The sequence below is a fragment of the Gouania willdenowi genome, chromosome 7, assembly GCF_900634775.1.
Source record: "Gouania willdenowi chromosome 7, fGouWil2.1, whole genome shotgun sequence".
Classification (NCBI taxonomy): domain Eukaryota; kingdom Metazoa; phylum Chordata; class Actinopteri; order Blenniiformes; family Gobiesocidae; genus Gouania; species Gouania willdenowi.
In genome coordinates, this window is record NC_041050.1 from 22,191,454 (window position 1) to 22,208,958 (window position 17,505).

At 38.2% G+C, this 17,505-nt stretch overlaps 1 protein-coding gene across 7 annotated transcripts in view; it reads right to left on the reverse strand.

Annotated features, from left to right (window-relative positions):
* mbd6 (methyl-CpG binding domain protein 6) overlaps nucleotides 1–2,953 on the reverse strand; it is a 41,186-nt gene extending 38,233 nt beyond the window's left edge. The window contains exons 1-4 of one of the 7 annotated variants that reach the window (XM_028451938.1): nucleotides 2,719–2,929; nucleotides 1,899–1,958; nucleotides 1,627–1,777; nucleotides 344–483 (exon numbers count right to left, since the gene is read on the reverse strand). In XM_028451938.1, coding sequence (XP_028307739.1) covers nucleotides 344–459 — 116 coding nt within the window. In that variant the 5' untranslated portion in view covers nucleotides 460–483; nucleotides 1,627–1,777; nucleotides 1,899–1,958; nucleotides 2,719–2,929. The other 6 variants (XM_028451935.1, XM_028451940.1, XM_028451937.1 and 3 more) reach the window with 6 other exon arrangements.
* Between the last annotated feature and the right edge of the window lie 14,552 nt (nucleotides 2,954–17,505).

A 17,505-nucleotide genomic window follows, 5' to 3' on the forward strand; every position in this document is an offset into this window, starting at 1 on the left:
ATAATTTTCAGTCATCTCCCACCTGGTGTGGGAACAAGACTGAACTTTGTATTTTCAGTTCAAGATCATTTTCATCATTATTATGATTGTAATTTTTAACAAAAAAAAAAAAAACATTATAAAACCCATATTTTCAACATTTCCATTTGTTAATTTTCCACTTTCTCTCTTCCAAATACACCCTGTGGTGCCATTGCTTACCGCCATTTGAGAAACAATGCTCTACTTCATACAGCAATAATCAATAAATATCTTCCCATGTGCGAGAGGCAAAAAGAACTGCTTTATACATGAGCCGTAGTCCTATCTTTAATCTCAATTTCATTAAAGGAAAACAACACACCTCACATAGATCACCTGTCCTTCTTCCACTCTCCTTTGCCAGCCGATGGGGACGTGTATTGCAGCAGTGCGGACGCCATCTATGTCCCCACCGACAATCTCACTGCCTCCCATCATTCTGTAGCTGTGGCTTGCCAACAGCTGAGAAGTGTGGAAAGTTAAAGAAAACATGCAACAATGACAGGCTTTGTTCAAGCATTTCTACAGAAGTTCACCATAATTATGAGAAGAGTTTTAGAACACCACACTTTTCCCAGTTTTTTACTGAAACTTATTCAGTTTATTGTGTCATTGCATTCTGAAATGAAAGCATAGAACAAATAAGCAATTTGAGTTGAAAAAGAAATCATGGAATCCATGAACAATACTGTTCACCTGATGCGCATGAGGGTCTGGAACGCCAGTGTGTTCCAACACTGCTTTTATGAAGACAAAGGGGTTTAGAAGTAATCAAGAAAAGTTGGAACACCTGTAGGAATTAGTAGCATCAGCTTTCACGGCTGATTCAACCTTCATTACTGCAGAACAGCTTTAAATTATTAACCCACTTCCTGTTCCTTGGAAAAAATCCCATTTGTATAATTCTGAAATGTACATTATTTTTCAGTTTTGGGGAACCAAACCTTTTTTTAACCTCTGGCTGTTCAGTACTTACCTTTCTGCCATTTCAAGCTATTCATTGGACTTGCACGACTTGAATTGCAATAAATAACTGGAAAAATTAGGGTGTTCTAAAACTTTTGACTGGTAGTGTATGTAATATTCATGAAGTACTTTTTCAAATGGCATACTTGTGCTATAGAATTTAATGTAGTATGAACTTATCACATTTTCCATTAATTGTATCTGAGGATAAACTAATTTCAATCATTAGTGTAATTTATAGTCCTCAAAGACTACGAAATAATACATCACTGATACCTATAATAGAAATATGTAAATACAATGTTAACATTACCCTCACAAAGCTCTAAAAAATTCAGAATTGTAAACTTGAGATGGACATCATTAGATTGCATTTTATGTAATCTAAACATGAATTTAATTTGATTTGTTACACAATACCAAATAATTAGTCAAGTTTTGCGAAACGTCACATCACTGAGAACTAAACCTTGTTTTAATAAGGTTTATAAGGAAAACCATACGCCGCAGGGTTGGTTACGTTAATATAATGTATGTGTACCAATTCCCGTCAAACAGTTTTAAATGTCAGATCATCACCTTAAGGATGCTTTGAAAAATGTTCAATAAATATGTAAACTTAAAAGGAATGCTGCATACCGTGTCATCTTTGGGAATCCTGGGTCTGTTTTCTACGGTATCCTCCGTTTAATGTACATGCTGGTGGGTTACAAGCACACAGACTGCTGGTCAAACCCGACTTGTCCAAACCACTGGACTTTCCACAGTACTGAGGCAGATTCTCAAGTCACTGAATAGATGGAGGAATAAATTATTCTTCAGTTTATCAGTGGTCGGACTTGGATGCAGAAAGTCCGCAAAAAAGGTGGAGGTGGATTATGTAACACGCACCGTCAGACACAATAAAATACCTCATGCAAAATAGCTTCGCTGCCGCTAATATCTTCAAGCCATGGTTTAATCCCAATTCCCTTCAGATAGATATGATAATTAGTTCAACTTCTGACCAAGTTCTGACTGCCTTACAGTGGGAGGGTGTGTTAAAGCAGGCCTGTGGTTTGCAGAATGGGAAGCCAAGGATTAGCAAACGCTAAAACCTTACACTCAGAAAGGACAGAAGCCTTTAATAAAACCCATCTGAGCGAACATGTCTACAACGATCAGGAATATCACGATATGACTGGCTGCATGTATGGTAGCTAGCATATAGGCTAACAGCTAAGCTAACAGGCTTCTCTACTTTACACCGTGTTGTCGTGACAGCTGTCAGAAGCACAAAAACAGTCCGACCCAAAACTCTTGAGCGTTCGCTGCACTGCTGAGGAGTGGCAAATTTACAAAGTTGATTCACAACGAAACCTGACCAATGTGACTCAAATTACCAGCTTGCTATACCTGCTAGTCACTTTATGCATTAGCAGCAGCCAGCAGGCTTTCCCTGCGTCAGACGCTCAAGTTTCGGACTCTTGGCTTCTCTGGACCGCGGGAGAATCAAGAGTTAGCTGGTCAGCTAACGGATTAGCCCTAGACGGCTTTAAAGGATAATAATGATTATAGAGAAATCGATAACAACTTGATCTTAATACCGCAGCAGAAAGTGGCACTCATTGCTTTAGCATTCTCTACCGCTGTGTTAAAAAGCAAAGGGCAGTAATAATTAATTTTTACTACGCCTGGGACCCCAAGGCTAATGCTGCCAGCTAGGCTAACGAGCACAGCTAAGACATTTACTTGGTCCCGGAGCGTCCCGAAGAGAGCGGAGGATGTCCCGCTCCACGTCCGCAGCTACCCGGCCGTTGCTCTGCTCTTTGCTCCACTAAACCCAGAAGCGTTCAAATGCATCCCGACAACCATAACGTTCCTTACAATCCCTCGTCCACAGTTATCCCTACGTTTTTTTTTCTTACAAATTCACAGCAAAATCATAAAAAACAATAATGGAGTTTACAAACGAGCATGCGCAGTCTGCGCTCCTGGAGTATTGTACCCAACATGCAACGGGACCTTTGTAGTGTTTGCAGACAGAAGCGCGTGCACGACTTTCTGTTATAGGACATGATTATGACATAATACCAGTGCACGCGCTCTGTACTATGTAGCCTATGTGCTATTGTCCAGAGCCACATGATTAAAAAAACATCGTTATTTATCTTTGATGCAGAATTAGGTGGTGTTGGGTTAGAGGGTTAGGGTTGAGTTTACTCAAGATTGAAGGTGTACACCCTGTCAGTAGTTGTTAATGTGAAATAATATTAATCTACCGTTTCTTTAAAACATACTATAAATATATACATATATCATTAAATCTAAATAATCCTTATAAAATATATCCTTTCTCAGGTCAACTTTTTCGAGGCCCATTTTAATTCGGGAACAAAGAGTTTCTGCATCTGATTTTAAATAAATCAAAATCTAACAACACACGCTTTACGTAGGCAATGAGACAATCAGAATAAACTACCTCAGGGACAGTCCTCATATTACGGAAAATCGGATTAGGGACAATTTTTAAAGAGGAAATATATTTTTTTAATAAAGAATAATGTTGAAATAAAGTTCAAATTTCTAAAAAAAAATATAAATGCTGCAGTAAATAGCAGTGCAAACTGCCAATATACCTCATAAAGAAGGAGGAGCACGAAGCAAGTTTAATAATAATATATATATATATATATATATATATTTTAAACAATAATTAAGAATAAAAGGTAGGAGAACTAAGAAAATGACGACAGAACACCCCCCCCCCCCCCCAAAAAAAAAAAAAAAAAAAAAAAAACATTTAGTGATCTTCAGGTTTTAAATGTTTACAGAATGAATGGTACAGTTTAAAGGCTTTTTTGTTTTTGACACATTTTATGGTGTTGAAAAATTGATGCATCTCGTTTTCAAAATGATGTCCGTTTGGTTTTGTCTCTGCCCATTTTGTTTTATGTATATGGTATTTTGCCAACATGATTAAAGTCTGTATCAGGAGGGAAAGGTGTTTTGGAATTATAGTATTTTCAAAATAAAATATGTCACTCTCCAGAGGGGTATTTCATAAAGCGGGAATGTTCAAACTCTAAGTATGTTCAGACTCAAATGAGGGAACCTCTGAGTATCCCATTCCTAAACGCGAGATATGTTCTTCTCTGAGTATTTCACCATGGCAACATTGTCCGTGAGCTAAACCTGGTCGCTGGCATGTTTTATCCAAGAAACCCCAGGATTCTACCTGGCTCCGCCCACCTGAACCTGTTTCTGAACACTTTACCTTGACACTGTCCTCTGAAACACATTAGTAACATCACACGCCACAGACATGCTCACATCATTACTAATGTTGTGTTGCTTTACATTTTTGGGGGTTTTTTTTCTTGTGCAAATGGTAGTTTTATGACATTGTGGATGCAGAGCATTAAGGGAAAGACACAGAGGTTGATCTGCAATAAAACACCTACTGACGTCTGTAGTAAAGTTCCCTGGATACAAACCTGTGGAGAATGTAAAAAAGGAGATAACATATTAAATGAATCCACTTTTCTAATAGTTTGATCTATAATTTACCTGATTTATGAAGTTGTGATGGCATAGTGAATTAAGACACCGTTCTTGGAAGCGATGGGTTGTGGGTTTGCGTCCCGCTCCAGTCTTTTCTTATGACATATTTTTTGGACGTCGAGATGACTCTGGGCGACAATATTACATCAAAAGTCAATATAAAATAATGCGATATCAAGTGGCAGTCACTGTCTTTATAGCCAGTGTAATGAGAGGACTCTATGCTGCCATCCGATGCTGCTGTCACGTCTCCTCAGGCACATTTTATTCATATTATTACCCGCTCGTCACATCCCTGAAGAAATAAAGTGACCAAAAAGCGAGACTAATCAGGTGTGATTTAAGCCACTATAGTCACTGAAGGTGCGTTCAATGTGAACGCACATTTAGAACAGCCTCATATTCTTCAAACGCCGGCTTATTTCACAATCAGGGTGAATAAATCACTCTTCCGAGTGGTTATCATGGCAGCTCGAGTAATCTCTGATCCATTGATGATGGCTTTTCATCACGAGCGTGCACTTAAGTAACCCAAGGTTTACATACTCAGGGTTGATTGACCCACTTCATACCAGCTGTAATGGAATCCGATACCCAGAGTTTCCCATTGCGGGGTATGTTGACCCAGAGTTTATGGATAAACTCAGAGTTTGTTAACCCTCTTTTATGGAATACACCTCTGTAAAATTGTTATAAGTACACCTCTGTATATTGTATCCTTATTAACATTAAAGAAAACAAAGAAAGAAATATAGATCAAGATTTAAACTATAAAAATTTTCAGAATTAGAATCAGTTTTATTCGCCAAGTACAGTTTAAAAACAATACAAGTAATTTATCTTGGTGGATATCAGTGCAAATAAACAAACAAACCAGAAACATTATAATAACAAAATATGGATATATACAAGTGCTGCAGGTAATTTTGACCGACTTGAACCATTTCATACTGGAAAATACAAACAAATAAACTCAATAAATAGTAATAATAAATTAAAATTAAGCAGCAACATTAACTCAGGAGCACAATATATAAAACACTTTAACCTACAAAACAAAAATGAATAAAACAATTTTTGCTGATTGACAAAAAAAAAAAATCGATCCTAACACTGGTATTTTGACATGTCAAAACGTACATAAACAATAAATAAACTGTATGCGTGTCAGTTGCTTCATCCAGCTGGAAAGAGACCATCAGCTCCTCTGCTATAATGGTGTTCAGGTGTTTTTTTTTTTTTTTACACTGAGCATTGTGGTATGCTACCTTATATCATGTGATGCTAACAGTACTCACTGGTTTACTGAAATTGCATTCACACGTTTTCGCTGAAAAAACTCAAGCGTCTTATCAGCGTGATTGGGGTTTAACGTCTTTAATTGACGCCCCGCTTCCTACGGTGGGGTCCGACCCGGGTTTCACCCACTCCTTCCCCGACCCGCAGACAGCGTCGGCCACGGACACGCTTCACGCCCCTCGGCCTCCTTCGTCCAGCGACGGACTCGCTCGTGGCGGAAGCGCCGGCGTCCAAGGAGTTGGGCTGGCTGGTTGGCCGTCACTCCGTCCGACGCGCCCTCCAAGTACCCAACAGGAAGGCAGATGTCGCTGACTTTGGGAACCGCTGCTCTATGGTCTCTAATGGAGTGCACACTCACTCATATGAGAGCGCCACTGCCCCCTACAGTAGTGAATGTGCAATTAAACGTTACTATAGTACAGTTAAAAAAAAAATAAAAAAGCATGTTCCCCAGGGGTCACACCACCCCACTATTGAGAACGGCAGGGTCAACGTATTTTTTTTTTTTTAAGTAGTGGGGTTTGTTTTTCCAAATGAGTCTCAAAAGCATTTCATCTTGTTTTTTTTTTGTTGTTTTTTTTACATATTTTGTTGGGCATATGCATTGACAAAGAAATGTACACTGGTCTTGAAATACCTTCAGCTTTAGCTATTAGAACTCTTCCATAGATTGATTGGTCACGCATCAGCCACATGTTGAGTTTTGTAGTTATTTAATGATAAGATTAAAATTGGAGTTACACCATTCTATTTGATCACCAAGAACAATTATTCCAAGGTAAGTGACTGTTTTCTTTACAGGACTGACTTGACTTGAATTGAACTGAGATTCATTCTTAATCCTGACACCTCTGAGAATTATTTGATGCAATTAATTACTGTACTCACCTCTGCCTGACTATTAATGAATATTGCTGTATCGCCAGCCAGCTGTGAAATTTTGAATTCTCTGTCAAAAGCATTGATACCTTGGTAACTTTGTCATTTTGATATGAGTGGCCATCATTTGTGCTACAAGCAGAAAAATGTATGGTCTGACCGGACATCCATGTTTTATTCCTCTTTCTATACAAAATCTTGGAGATGTTTCATGAGCCAATTTTACAGAGCTATAGCAACCACAACCATTATAGAGTGTTTGAATTACTGTGATGAATCGCTCTCCAAATCCAAAGGTTTTTAGTGTTTTCAGCATGAATTCATGATTGACTGTATTAAATACTTGATAGAAATCCACAAACAAAACAAGACTGTCCTCAGTAATATGTTCTCTATAATCCAGCAGATCTAAAATTAACCTCACGATATTGATAATACAGCGACCTGGCATAAATCCTGACTGCTCTTCGTCAATAATTTCTGCCAGTCCCACCTTAAGTCTCCTTTGCAAAAATGGAAGCAAAAATTTTGGCGTCATTATTTAACAAGGTAATCGGCGTCCAGTTGTTAATATTCATTTATCTTTTTTTGGTTTGGGTATTAATTTAATAAGACCTTGTTGTAATGTTGGTGGCAGATGGACTTTTCACTGTAAAAATAAGAATGAAAAGAAAAAAAATAGTAAAAAGCACTGGCAGCAAAGTTTCCAAATGATTACCGTAAAATGAAAGGAAACTAGAATATTTGCATTTCCTGAAGAAAATGCAAGTGAAAATGCATGTACTGAACCGCTTCGCATTGCATTAGTCTATTGTTCGCATTCGCCTAACGTTTGCACTAACCAAGAATTAACAATTAATTTGAAAAAGTAGAAATGGGTTGGAAAAATTGAAAAAAAAGTTGAAATGGGTTAATAAAGTTGAAATGGGTTGAAAAAAGTTAAAGTGGACTGAAAAAGTTGAAAAGGGATTGAAAAAGTAGAAAAACGTTGAAAAAAGGTTGAAAGAAGTTTTAAAGCTGTTGAAAAATTTGAAAAAAAAAGTTGAAATAGGTTGAAAAAGTTGAGGAAAGTTCAAATGGAATGAAAAAGTTGGAAAAAGGTTGAAATAGGTTGAAAAAGTAGAAACCCCTAACTTTTAGCATTAGTCAAGCAATCGCATTACCCTAGAATTCACATCAGTCTAGCATTAGCATTAGCCTAGCATTAGCCTAACATTAACATTAGCCTAGCATTAGCATTAAGCTAGCAATTGCATTAGCGTAGCATTAGCATTAATCTAGCATTATCGTCATCCTAGCATTAGCATTAACCTGACGTTAACATTAGCCAAACAATAGCATACAGCTAGCAATCACATTAGCCTAGCAATTACTTTAGTTTAGCATCAGCTTTAGTCTAACATTAACATTAGCCTAGCATCAACATTAACCTAGCGTTAGCACTAACCTAGCAATAGCAGTAGCATAGCGTTAGCATTCGCGAACCAGTAAAACCAGCTCAAAGTCCAGTGTATACAGTATTATGTGTTAAAATTCCAGGTGGAAAGGAAGAACCAGTTAAACCAGTTAGAAGTCCAGTTTATACAGTATTATATTAAGTTGGAAAAAGGTTGAAAACAGTTGAAAAAGTTGAAACCCCTAACCCATAGCATTAGCCTAGCTTTAGCACTAGCCTACAAATCGCATTAGCCAAGAATTTGCATCAGCCTAGCATTTGCAATAGCATTAGCATTAGCATTAGCATTAGCATTAGCCTAGCATTAGCATTAACCTAGCATTAACATTAGCATTAACTCAACATTAACATTAACCTAAAATTAGCATTAAGCTAGCAATCGCATTAGCCTAGTAATCACATTAGCTTAGCATTAACCTAGCATTAGCCTCACATAAACATTAGTCTAGCGATAGCATTAGGCCAGCAATCGCATTAGGCTAGCAATAGCATTCCCCTAGCATAAACAATAGCCTAGCGTTAACAATAGCCTAGCATTGGCAATAGCCTAGCGTTAACATTAGCCGAGCAATAGCATTAGCCTTGTGTTAACAATAGCCTAGCATTGGCATTCCCCAGCATTAGTATTCGTCTAGCATTAGCACTGACCTATCATTAGCATTCACCTAGCAATAGCAATAACCTAGCAATAGCTCAATATTAGCAATTAGCTTGAAAAAGTTTGAAAAAAGTAGAAATGGGTTGAAAAAATTGAAAAAGTTGAAAAAGTGGAAATTGGTTGAAAAAAGTTGAAATTGTTGAAATATGTTCAAATGTGATGAAAAGTTGAAAAGGTTGAAACAAGTTGTAATGGGTTGGAGGTAGTAGCTGAACATGTTAAAGGTTGGTTTGAATCAGTTACAAAATGGCTGAAGGGGTTAAAAGTTCCAATAAGGGGAGAAAAGCACTGTGAGAACATGTAAATCACACAGAAAGGTGGATTTAAAAGATTAAGTCATAGGTGAAAGGTTAAATAATGGGCTGGAAGATTAAAGTTTGATTTAAAAAAAACACTGGGAGAACACGTATGTCAGCCTTTATGTCTATTAGGGACATAAAGGCTGAGCTCAGGCTATCACTGTCTTTGTCAACATAGATATTAAAATCTCCTACTATCAGTATTTTATCAGAACTGAGGACTAAGTTTGATATAAACTCAGATAATTCTGGTAGAAATTCAGAATAAGGGCCTGGAGGACGGTAGATTATCGCAAATAAGACTGGCTGGCAGGTTTTTGATTTGGTATGAGATAAATTTAGAACCAGGCTTTCAAAGGAAGTGTAAATGGCCTTTGGTTTAGGATAGATTAGGAGAGAGGAATGATAAATAGCTGCTACACCACCTCCACGGCCTATGTCTCGTGGCATATGAGTATTTAAATGACTGGGAGGAGTGGCTTCATTTAAACTAACATATTCATCTTGATACAGCCATGTTTCAGTTAAACAGAATAAATCAAAGTTATTTTCTGAGATAAGGTCATTTACTAGTAGAGATTTGGATCTCAGTGATCTAATATTTAATAGAGCACATCTAATGGTTTTATGTTTTGGTGTTTCTATATTTGAGATTTTAATTTTTTTCAGATTAATATAATTGATAGCTCTTTTATTTGATTTTATGTTAAAATCATTGTGAAATATGGGTCGAGGGACAGACACCGTCTCCATAAAATAATATTCATCACCATCACAACAGTTGTCATGGCGATGAACACAGCTATCATAATAGCAATGGGAGGGAAACTGTCCTAAGGCAAGCGCAGAGGGGCGTGGAGGACTCCACCTCTGTAACATGGTCTCATTCATGAGATGTCATAACAGTGACTGTGCCATGTTTTCTGATTGTAGAGATGCTCCCTCCAAAGTAGGGTGGATTCCATCTCTTCCTATCAGGTTCGGTTTTCCCCAGAAGGATCTCCAATTATCAATGAAGCCCACCTCGTTTTCTGGACACCACCTCGATAGCCAGCGGTTAAATGATGACATGCGGCTATACATGTCATCACTGGTCAGATTTGGTAAGGGACCAGAGAAAATTACGGAGTCCGACATTGTTTTAGCATAAGCACAAACTGATTCAATGTTCACTTTGGTTGCTTCCGACTGACGACGTCGGGAGTCATTAGTGCCGACATGGAGGACTATCCTATCAAAATTACGGTTACTCTTTGCCAGCAACTTTAGATTTGCCCCTGGGATGCACCTCACGATGCCCGCTGACTTCGCTAGCTTCACGTTTCTCACTATGGAGTCGCCAATTATCAGAGTTTGATCCCCGGTGAGTGTGTTGTCCTCACGGAGGGGGGAGAACCTGTTTGAGACGTGAACATGGTGGTGTCCCGAGCGGCTTTTTGACCTTCGACTATGCTTACCACGGACAGTAACCCAGTCATTGCTGGCTGGGGGGGAAGCTAAGCTAGAGCTAGCGCTATCACGGTCCGCACCGGCTAGGTCCTGCTTGCTAGCTTCGGGTTTGGTATCAGGAGTGCGGAACCGCTTCTCCAGATTGTTGATCCTCGCCTCCATATCTAACAGTACGCTACACTTTATGCAACTACCATTGTCCCTAAAGGAGGACGAGGAGTAACTAAACATCTGACACACCGGGCAGGAGAGCGGAGGGGAGGAGAGAGAAGCCATAGGTGCTAAATTTAAGCTAAGCTAAGCTAAGCTAAGGACAAAAAGGAAGTTTAAAGGAGATTACACTGCCTCTAAGAGGCGAGGATGCTTTTTACTTAACCTTCGTATGTTTAACTGTACGGTAAAAAATTAAAACAAGTGTTTTCAAGGCTAGAATATCAATGACAACAAGTTTGATTAGCGTTAGCAGAACACAGTAGTAGAACGCTGCAAGCAGCGGTAGAGCGTAAACAGGAAATGATCGATACGTCACCACGTCACCACCTCAGGCAGATTCTGCTTAATGGTCGCCTCATCCAGCCAAATGCCAATTGCTGCAAGCGCCATGTATAGAAAGTTGGCCGTGGTGGTGATGATGCGGTTCGTGGTGGATTGGTGGATCTTAAACCTCTGAGCCAGGTCTTTCTGGGCTGGCCCCAATGACAAGCATGTCATGAATAGAAAAAACTCATCAATTGACTGAAGAGATAGCAAGGTAGCAATTTGCATTAGTCTGTTCCATGATTATGGCTACAAATCCAACAATTAATAATTATCTGCACTTTGTAATATTTGTAATATCCTGATAAATATTAATTAAAAAAATAAGGAAAAGTCTGGTCTGGTCACACGCACAATGTGTGGCTGGTTCTATCTGGCTCCAGAATGACATCAGGTGTGCATAACTTGCAAACCTGTTAATGGGTAAGTACTATGCTTTGTCAAAAACATTCAAAGTATACTAAAGGATTTCAGAACGCAAGAAAATAATGAGAATAATGGACAATATAGTATTTTTCTGTTTTAAAAAATGTGCCATTGCTGGTCCAGTAGGAGGCACTATTGTATTATGTTTAATTTGAAAGATGTTTATGTCGTAAGACCTTAAATTTAATAACACTAGTCAAAGAGTAAAATGCAGTATTTTGACTCAAGCAAACGATAGAACATTATAGAGTGTCATACTCATACACTGTAAACAAGAACCATGTATCGTGTGAGTTATGTAGAACATAGCCTTTATAATGACAAATGACTAGTTTTCATATTAATATCACACAACTCAACAATAGCAATAAAGAGCAGAGGACATCTTATACATGACCTTTCACTGACAAACAGTTCTTCCTTTTTATTCAGAGTTGCTCGTCTTTTTTTATATATTAGCTAGGCACTAATGCTACTTTATTATCTACAGCTACTGTATGTTTTGATAGCATTTCTTACCTTGTATAAAATCTAATGTCCTTATCTGAAGCAGCAAACCGCTCCAAACTAGTTGCTGAGGGCCATCTCCTCCATCTGTCTCTGCATCCATTTCATCCTTGGGGTCCTCAGTGAGAGAGTCTGGTCGCTCTCTTTGCTCTCAAACATCAGGACGAGGGGCAAGAAGGGAGTAATTATTCCATTAAAAAAGAACAGGGACAGCTCCACAACTTAAATGCTGACGCCCTTGTGGATTTGATGGCTCCTTTGTGTCAGCTGGCGAAAAATTACGACTACAGACCCTAGTGTGATTAGTTATCGAAAAAGTATCTCTCCGGATGTTAATGACCCACTTTTTTTGCAGCTCATCCTCTTGTGGGAACGTAAAAAAAACTCAAAGCAGAATTACATCAGCAGATCCTGTACATTTAGGGACGCAATAATGGTGTCTGGATGAGCAATCCTCTCTTGTTTTAAAAGTGTGACTGCTCACTGTTTTGATAGTCTGAAAGCTTATCCCCCATATGAGTTCAATGAGCTTGGTCTGGTCGGGTGGGCGTGGGCCTCAGCAGAAAAGTCATTTCTGCCGCCCTCTCCACCATCTTTTGCTCGACCAGAGGCGTATTCCAGAAAGCGGGTTATGTTCAAACTCTGAGTATGTTTGGGCTCAAATGAGGGAAACTCTGAGTATCCCATTCCTGAAGGTGAGGTATGTTCTTCTCTGAGTACGTCACCATGGTAACATTATCCATGAACTTAACTTTACAATGTAAAGCTGTCCTGCAGCAATGAAGGTTGAATCAGCTTTGAAAACCGGTGCTAGTAATTCCTACAGGTGTTACTTAGAACCTCCTCTGTCTGCATAAAAGCAGTGTTGGAACACACTGTGGTACCAGACCCTCAGCATCAGGTGTACAGTATTGTTCATGGATTCCAATATAATAATCAGCATGTGAATGATGTTCAAACTTTTTTAAGCTGTTTACAAATTAATTTATTTTGCTGAATTAAATTAATTTCATGATTACACATTTCTTAATGCAGTCCAAGCATGATCTGCTGATTTTACTCTCCATTCATTATACACAGCACTTTTATTTCTTTCTCTAACAACCAATCACAGCTTTTAGCAGACTGAATCATACGTAGCAAGGGGTCATCCGCATCTCCTCAGTATCATGAAAGTTTCTTTCCCTTCTTGCTCAGCGATGCTCTCAGAAACTTCCTGAATCACTTTTAAGCAAAGATTCCTTGCTAGGAATTTTTAGGCTAAGTTAGGAACTCTCTGAGAGGAGTCTAAGAAGCTTTGTGAATAGGGGCACTGGAGTTTCCCAAACTGCATTTTAGTAGAGTCATAAAAACCAAAAACCAAAAACATCTACACCCACAAATGGCATGAGCTTTACAAGAGAAAATAAAAAAAATATATACACAACACAACAAATAAAAAATAAACTACAAACTACAAAGCAAGGCCATTCACTCATCGCATTAACATGTAAGGCATAATAAAACAACTTAGACTATACAAAATGTATCTATTATTACATATTTACAATTATACACATTTAAGCATACATACACAGACCTAAACATTTGTCTTGGTTTCTTTTAAAACACTAAATACTTAAACATATCGCCACATAAACTGTCAATATAATCTCCTGTATCATGTAGGAGCGACAAAGACAGAAAAAGTGATTTCACATCACCCTTAACTGCAACAGATGGATTTATTTTTTGGCCATTTGCTTTTGTATATATGACATTTGCCCACAATTATCACTATGTTAAAAAGTCAAGACAAAGTCACCGGAAGTTCCCTCATGCGTTTCATGATTTTTCAAAGGGACAGACTTGAGCTCTCATGGACTTAGCGGGAGCACGCCTCAAAGTCAGTGAGTGTGTGAGTGTGGGCCTATCGCTTTGGGATGTGAGCGCAGTGAAGGCACCTCCCTGCACCGGGGGTATCTACAGTGTTGGACGTGACATCCAACAGCCCCACACAGCACTGCTGTATGGAGGACGAGGAGTGCCACAATTAAATAAATAAATAAATACACTGTTAATTAATTAATTGAAAGTGTCAATAAGTTTTTAAATGTACCAATAAGTAGTTAAATCCATTTTACATTACATTTTCATTCTAAAAATTATGAAGCATGAATATTTCACTATTTATTTATTATTTTATTTTATGGTCTGGTGTTGCAGCACTTCATAAACTATAATTTTCTTGGTCAAACTCGCGCTTCAAAGTCTGCGGGGGCAGGTTTAACATCAATCCAGCCAAATTCATTGCTATGGTCTTCACTCTTTTCAATCATGGTGGCTACGACAATGATGTGAAGATGTGAGTGAACTTTCCAGGGAGTTGGTGAGAGAGATTTTAGACCTCGCTGAGAATGTAGAAACAGGAATATAGTACAAAACCAATGTACAGATTGTATATAACCACCCAGTGATAATGTTAACTAGCTCTGCCTCAATCTATTGTCTCAATCTATTGATTTAGCTTGACTTGATGTGCTGGTAACCAATCAAGTGTTAAGTGAAACCACCTCCATAGACTTTGATGAGCTTCAGTTGTTTTCTATGATAAATTCACTAAATAACACCAACATTTAAAATGTTCAAACCACAGGGACTTTTTAAGCGTGTTTGTCCTTTTTTTCCATTGTCCTCTTCTTACTGCTCAGTCACGTCCTGTCTCAGTAGTGGTTTCTGTTGACTGCTTATTCATCGTGAAAGCTGCAGCGTATGTGTCCTCACATCTTAAATCATTACATCTGTGAATTATCTTGTGGGCATACCTGTCAAGTATCTTATTTTGGTGGGGAAACTCCCATATTTTACAACTCTTTCCCGCCATCTTCCCATATTAATATTTTCCCGTAAATATCCCGTATTTTAATGTAATAATAATTAAAAGATGTCTTACTAAACTGAACGCCTTCACTAGCCTTGTGAGAACTACCACCTGAAATGGCCTGGGTGGCAGTTCTCGCGACAGTGGCAACAAACCCAGGAACAAATCAGAAAAAGGGATGATGAATGAAGAGGTTCCGGCAAAAAAAAGAAAAAGAACTCGTGTAAATACGTTGTGAAATGAGAGTTTACCTTCCTAAAGACCAGCAGGATGTGACACAGTTACACGTTCTGTTAGATTAGTAACTGAAATTTTAACGTCTCCCACAGCGGAAGGAACGACGTGTCACCATGAAAAATCAGCCAATCACAAGCGCCACAAATATACACTATTTTCAAAAAGTTTTAAAGGATGTAAAGTTTGCAACAAATGTGTCTAATAAGTCATTAGTGAATACCAGAGAACCACGAGTGAGCATGAGATTTAAAAAAAAGAAAATATGTAATGAAATAAAATGTAAATGTCTAACTTAAAGACAAGCAATGTGAAATTAACAGTAAATATGCAACGTGTTGACTTGTATATAAACTGTAAGTATATTAAATAAACACTGCTTTTAATTTTCAGAACAGCATGTAAAGCTCAGTTAGATGTATTTCTGAGTACACATATTGTGCATTGTTAATAAATGTCCCTGTGTAGCATTTTGCATCAGCAAATTTAACCCAGAATTGTCTTTCTGGTCAGACTTTATGTGATATAATTATCTAGATTTATATCGTATATCACCATTTTGAGAAAATATATTGAGACATCAGTTTTAGTCCATATTGCTCAGCCCTAGTAGGAATGTTCACAACATTTCATTGTTATTAAAGGTTGTCCTACCAGATTCTAATCACACAATTGTATTTAGTAAGTGGTTGACAAGTGGCTATTTTAGATTTCTTGTACACCTATCCTAAAATATAAGGGGAAACTGGAGCTTGGTTGGGCGGGTGGGACGGATCTTAGTGGGAGCCAGAAAAGTTATCTCATTTTCAAATCCAAAACTTGACAGGTATGCTTGTGGATCTTATGAAGAAGTGCACTTAAGCTAAACCTAAGCTAAACACTGTCAGCTGGCTTGGCTCAGTTGGGGAGCTCCAAGCTGAGAAGAGTTTGAGTGAAATGGGAAAAGCCAGTGTGGTAACGGATGGCTTGGGTAAACCAGGTTTAAACAATAAGCCTTGTTCTCTTAATAAAACTTTGATGAAATACCCCTGAGGAGTATATTGGCTGTCTTTTGTCTTTATTTCTCCTCTTTTTCTCTTTGTCTCTATAAATGCTTTCTTGTCTTCATTTCTCAAGAGACAGCGAGAACCAAAAGTGGCTTCTGCCAAAGTTTTTTTTTCTTCTAACATATGCCAGTTTTTTCTGCCATGGCAGTTTTTTTTTCTACCATATACCAGTTTCTTGTGGTATGCAGCACATTGTCCTAGATTGTCCCACACTGTCCCAGAGTGTCCTAAATTGTCCCAAAGTGTCTTAAATTATCCTACATTGTCCCAAAGTGTCCAAAATTGTCCCACACTGTCCCAGAGTGTCTCTAATTTTCTTACATTGTCCCAGTGTCCAAACTTGTCTCACATTGTCTCTCAGTGTCCCAAATTCTCCCAGTGTCTCAAATTGCACCACGTAATCCCACATAGTCCCAGAGTGTCATAAATTGTCCTACATTGTCCCAAAATGTCTCAAATTGTCCTATATTGTCCCAGTGTCTTAAAATGTCCCAGAGTGTCCCAAATTGTCCCAGGATGCCTCAAATTGTCCCAGAGTGTCCTAAATTCTCCCAAAGTGTCTTAAATTATCCTACATTGTCCCAAAGTGTCCAAAATTATCCCACATTGACCCAGAGTGTCCCATATTGTCCCATATTGTCTCAAATTGTCCTACAAATAATTGTTGCACCGGACGATGGACAGGATATTGGAATTCCAAAATCTCTTCCCGAAATCTGGATAACTGGCCATCCTACTTAAGAATTGGTCAATACAATTATTGTAATAAAACATAATAATCTAAATATAATCTGAGACAATGTGGTGCTTTCCAATTAGATTAAACATTCTTACAGATAAAATGTTATTTGCTTAATGTTACAAAAGGAAAACAAAGTGTTTTACAAATCATTGAAAAGCTAATCCTTTTTATGACAAAGCACTCCCCCTCATGTCACTGCTGTGTTGCTGAAGTGCAGCTCGTCCACCTGCCATGACCGTGCGCTCGATCTCCGCCGCCGGGAGAGAACCAGCCATACATATCACGCAGGGAAGGGTGAAGAGGTGGGTGGGATCGGCTGTGTGTGTCTCTGCTTGTGTATTGGTTGAGGTTACAAGGGGCAGGGTCAATTAGCATATGTGCGAAACATTTAGGTTCAACATTTAGTTTTAGATTCAACATTTAACATTTAGATTTATATTTAAACATTTAGAGTAAGATTTAACATTTAGATTTAGATTAAACATTTAGACTTAGATTTAACATTTAGATTTAGATTTAACATTTAGATTTAAATTTAACATTTAGATTCAACATTTAACATTTAGATATATGATTTAGCATT